General features: G+C 62.1%; 3 protein-coding genes across 3 annotated transcripts; all 3 read left to right on the plus strand.

Annotated features, from left to right (window-relative positions):
• Positions 1-366: 366 nt before the first annotated feature.
• TRAVEDRAFT_137181 (uncharacterized protein) lies at positions 367-1,581 on the plus strand (the record flags this gene model as incomplete). The annotated part of the gene is made up of 2 exons (XM_008047311.1): positions 367-594; positions 667-1,581. 2 exons carry the CDS (start codon positions 367-369, stop codon positions 1,579-1,581), a joined length of 1,143 nt encoding a protein of 380 aa, XP_008045502.1.
• Positions 1,582-1,633: 52 nt separating this feature from the next.
• Positions 1,634-3,433, plus strand: TRAVEDRAFT_136979 (uncharacterized protein; the record flags this gene model as incomplete). Its single annotated transcript, XM_008047312.1, has 1 exon — positions 1,634-3,433. A coding segment is annotated over one exon (1,800 nt), but the record flags the coding sequence as incomplete, so codon positions are not given.
• Positions 3,434-3,588: 155 nt separating this feature from the next.
• TRAVEDRAFT_88700 (uncharacterized protein) lies at positions 3,589-4,320 on the plus strand (the record flags this gene model as incomplete). The annotated part of the gene is made up of 1 exon (XM_008047313.1): positions 3,589-4,320. A coding segment is annotated over one exon (732 nt), but the record flags the coding sequence as incomplete, so codon positions are not given.
• Between the last annotated feature and the right edge of the window lie 738 nt (positions 4,321-5,058).

The raw sequence follows: 5,058 nt of genomic DNA on the forward strand, positions 1-5,058 counted from the left end.
CAAGTCGAATCGAGGGACAGCCGTATCGCGCCGCACTCGGCAGCGTTCCGCGCCCGGATGCTCTTCCTGGGTGCCGGTCCCTCCGTCGTCTCGCGCCTCCGGGCAGCGAGCCGCGCCAATTTCCTAATTGAGCGCCGGCCCGACTTCGTGCCGCGCAGGGGGTACTCGCCTTCGGCAGCCGAGGAGGGGTTTCCTTTACTCCTTTCTCCTCGTCGCTGCCAGGTGAGTAACGTTCGCCCTCGCGCGGGCTTTTCTGCTTTTCGGAGTCGTTGCTAACGACTCCTTTCTCCTCGTCGCTGCCAGTGCGACTTTTTTGGTTATACAGTCGTATACTCCCATCTATCGAGATCAGAGAAAATTTCCTTCATGTCCAACGATGGCCAGACAGAGGAAGAACAAGCAGCGGCTACCTCCGGAGCAGCGGTCGTCCTTCTGGAGTGCACTAAGGCAGTCGAAGACTACCGCGGCGGCACGATCAACAAGGCACAAGCCCTCCTTGTTATCGCGACTCAGCTCGTCGGCGCCGAGACCCAGTCGAACGGAACCCCCGGCGACAGCGCTACCATACAGTCGTACCTCGCCATGCTCGATGAAGTCGACAGACGGAAACAGCCGGTACCTGAATCAGGAGAGGGGATCAGAAGGGATCAATCCGAGCACGCCGAGAGAACGGAACGCGAGCGTCGAGCCGCCGGTACGCCTGAGTCTATTCGAGCGCCTGAACCCAGCCGGTCTCGCGAGTCGAGCGAGGAGATGGACGAACAGCCGTCAAAACGAGCGAAGGTCGACCCCGCCTCGTACGCCTGGGCCGCGTCCGAGTTCTTGCTCGAGTCGCAGTTGCACCCCCACGTCGCCCGAACACTCGAACTCATACGAGTGTACGGAGAGGACCTCGCTCAAGCCAAGCGTCATATCAACTCGTCAGCCGCCGCGCCCGAGTTCCCGGAAGCAGAGTGGGCGAACGTTCTCACCGGACGCGCGATCGATCTCGACCACGTCTTCGCAGGGCGCTACACACCCGGATCAGAGGAGAAGGTCTCCGAGCGCATCGGGGAGCTCGAGCTATCCTACAGAGCGCCCGTCCCTGCTAAAAAGATTAGCAACTTTGGCGACTGGGTCTTCGCTTGGAAGCGCGCGTCAGTCGCGGTCACGTTCGCGTTCCCCCATCGGCGCGAGGAACTGGACGACTACGGCGAGTACATCATCGGACTGTTCGGCGCGCTCGCGCCAGAAGTCCACACGCGCGTCCTCGACTTCGACCGCGCCGTGCGCAAGCGCGTCGGGGCAGCTAGGCGATACTTGCTTACCGACATCAACAACTTTGCCGACCTCCGGCTCCAGTACATCGACGCATGCGGAGCGAACGTGTACCGCGCACAAGCGTCCGCGCGCGACGGAGGACCAGTCGCGCGACGCCCCACTGGAGGGCGCCAAAAGGACGCGTGCCGCCGATGGAACAGCGAAGAGGGCGCCGGTTGCCCTAGCAGGGCCGGCGAGTGTCCGTACAGACACGCATGTTCAGCCTGCGGAGCTCGGGGGCATAAGCGACACGAATGCGCTAAGAACGCGCGTGCCGCATGAAGACGTCACACAACCGCGTTTCCTACGTTCCTTCGTGTGGGACGACCGCAGGAAACCGACACGGCGCTTCGCCGACGTATCTCTCACACACCCCCCTGTCCCGGACGTCCCGCGGGCTGTCCGGGAGGACCCCGTGGTGAACGCGACGCTGCGCGACCACCCGGACCTTTTCAAAATTGTTTGCCCCATAGACGTCGACCGCTTCGCCGCCTACCTGGACGATCACCCAAACCAGGACTTCGTGCAGTCCGTGGTGCGTGCGCTGCGGGAGGGTTTCTGGCCGTACGCGGACGTCAAGCCGGCCGACTACCCGGACACGTGGGACGAACGCCGCCCTGCCCCACAGGAGGAGAAGGCAGCTCAGTTCTTGCGCGCCCAGCGAGACGAGGAGATTGCCCTCGACCGCTACTCTGAGGGTTTTGGGGCGGAACTGTTTCCCGGGATGTACTCCATGCCCGTCCACGTTGTGCCCAAGCCGCACTCGGAGAAGTTTCGCCTTGTCAACGACCAGAGCGCGGGCGCGTACTCGCTAAACTCTATGATCAGGCCCGAGGCTATCAAAGGCGCCGTGTTGGACGGCATTCCGGCTCTCGGAGAATCCCTCCGCAAGTTCCGGAGAGCTCACGCCGGAGAGCAGCTGATCATGTGGAAGTCGGATGTCTCTCAGGCATACCGCCGGATGCCCGTGTCGCCGTACTGGCAGATACGGCAGGTGGTCACTATCGACGGGGTTCGATATGTGGACCGCTGCAATCTTTTCGGAGGTCGCGGCTCACTGCGGGTGTGGGCTGCGTTCGACTGTCTGGTGGCCTGGATTGCCGAGAACAAAGCTGGGGTGGACTTCAAGCTCAACTATGTGGACGACGACTTCGGTTTCGCTCCCATCAGCGACGTCATGTGGTACGAACCCTACAAGCGCTATTTTCCCACCCCCCAAGCTCGCCTCTTGACTCTCTGGGACGAACTGCGTATCCCTCACGAGCTCACGAAGCAGTTGCATGGCACGGACTTGCCCATCATAGGTTTCAACGTCGACCCCAACGCAATGACGGTGACTCTCCCCGACGAGGGCAAGGCACGCCTCCTCGACGCCATCGACTCCTTCTGCGACATCACTCCCGGCAACAGGCGGAGGTCCCTCGCGGAGTTCCAGGCTTTCACTGGCTACGCCAACTGGGCCTTCAACGTGTACCCTCTCCTCAAACCTGCGCTCTCAAACGTCTACGAGAAGATGATCGGGAAGTCCGACCGCCTCGCGGGCATCTACGTCAACGCTGCCATCGTCCGCGACTTGCAGTGGCTGCGCTCACACGTCCTCAAGTCCCCTGGCGTGCACTTCCTGTCCGCAAACGCTTGGTCCCCCGCAGACTTGGTTCAGGGCTCTCTGGGCGACGAGTTCGCCCTCACCGACGCATCGGGCCACGGGTTGGGGATCTATTTCCCCTGGTTGCGACTGGGTTTCCATTGCGAGCTTCCTGACGGTGCGCCCACTGAGACAATCTTCTTCTTCGAGGCCCTCGCTATCTGCGCCGCCATCCACAAGGCCCGCGACTGGCGCAAGGCGGGACGTTGCATCAAGCGTCTCGCCATCCTGTCCGACAACTCGAACAGTGTCGCTGTTTTCAACTCCCTGCGAGCGTCGCCCACCTACAACCCCATCCTAAAGAGCGCAGTTGACGTCATGGTCGAGTGCGCCGTCGACGTCCGCGTCGACCACATCCCCGGCGAGCTGAACGTCATTGCGGACGCGCTCTCCCGTGGCAAGCTTGCGCTTGTCCGAGAGCGCGTCCCTGACATCACCCTCTTCCACCTTACACCCCCTCGAGATGCGCTGGGGGCGGCGCAGTTATGATTACCGCCTCCCGTAAGTCGCGGCAGCCCGTCCGGCTGCCGTGGACTTTAGAGCGCCTCGTCCACGAGCGCGCGATCGCGCTCGGACATGCGCTCGACTCGAGCACCAAGCTTTCGTACTCCTCCGCATTAAACAGTTATCTAAATTTTGTCCACCTCCACATGTTCCCCATAGAACCAACCTCCGAGACCCTGAGTCTCTTCGCCACCTACATGTGCCACCACATCGAGCCCCGCTCGGTGGATTCCTACCTCTCGGGGATCTGCAGCGAGCTCGAACCCTTCTACCCGGCGGTACGTACCGCACGCGCCTCGCCTCTCGTCTCGCGCACCATGAAAGGCTTCAAACGCCTCCGCAGCAAGCCTATCGTGCGCAAGCGAGCGCTGTCCAAGGACGAGCTCGCGCGCGCGGTCGCTTCTTTCGGCCTCAACCCCTCCCACGACGACCTCTTGTTTATAGCCATCCTCCTCACGGGCTTCCACGCCCTACTGCGTCTAGGCGAACTGGTCTGGCCAGACGACACCGCGCTACAAACCTACCGCAAACTTACGATGCGCACATCGGTCAAAGTCGACGCCAACACGTTCGAGTATCTACTGCCCGCGCATAAGGCGGACGCGTTCTTCGAGGGGAACCGCGTCCTCGTTCAGCGCTCCGCTGGCGCACCCGATCCCCACGCCGCGTTCTGCGCTTTCCTCAAAATTCGCGACACCGCGTTCCCATTCCGCGCCGAGCTTTGGCTCCGCGCGAACGCCACGGTGCCGACGCGCTCGTGGTTCATGCGACGTCTTCGGGGGATCTTCCCACGAGACATCGCGGGTCACTCAATGCGCGCTGGAGGCGCGACCTCCCTAGCCGCAGCGGGTGTCTCACCGACCACCATCCAAGCTCTCGGCCGCTGGTCCTCGGAGGCGTGGCTCGTTTACATCCGTAAACACCCCGCGCTTCTCAGCGCCATGTTGTGCGACGGGCGTTCGTTGCACGACGGCCCCGCGCGCGCCGTCGCGCTCTAGATCCTGCGTCCGCTCCGGTTTTTTGCCCACGCCCTGTCTCCACCCCCACTCCCGTACAAAAACCTTCAAAATCCTACAATTTCTTTCCTCACCATCTTCCGACTCATTCTTTCTTATTCATATTTAGACTTGTAGCGTTTCGGCTCAGAAATGCCAACGTTGGATGCCGCCCCCCAGCCGCGCACGTGCTCCTGCACAACCGCGTCGGGGCGGCATCCGAGTTTGCCTAAAATCCGGGAAAGTCCAGTCGAGTTTCGCGGGCAGGGGACCGAGGATTCGTCGAGTTTAAAGTTCGTTTACACAAGTCGAATCGGAGGGACAGCCGTATCGCGCCGCACTCGGCAGCGTTCCGCGCCCGGATGCTCTTCCTGGGTGCCGGTCCCTCCGTCGTCTCGCGCCTCCGGGCAGCGAGCCGCGCCAATTTCCTAATTGAGCGCCGGCCCGACTTCGTGCCGCGCAGGGGGTACTCGCCTTCGGCAGCCGAGGAGGGGTTTCCTTTACTCCTTTCTCCTCGTCGCTGCCAGGTGAGTAACGTTCGCCCTCGCGCGGGCTTTTCTGCTTTTCGGAGTCGTTGCTAACGACTCCTTTCTCCTCGTCGCTGCCAGTGCGTAC

This window comes from Trametes versicolor (assembly GCF_000271585.1).
Source record: "Trametes versicolor FP-101664 SS1 unplaced genomic scaffold TRAVEscaffold_17, whole genome shotgun sequence".
Taxonomy (NCBI): Eukaryota; Fungi; Basidiomycota; class Agaricomycetes; order Polyporales; family Polyporaceae; genus Trametes; species Trametes versicolor.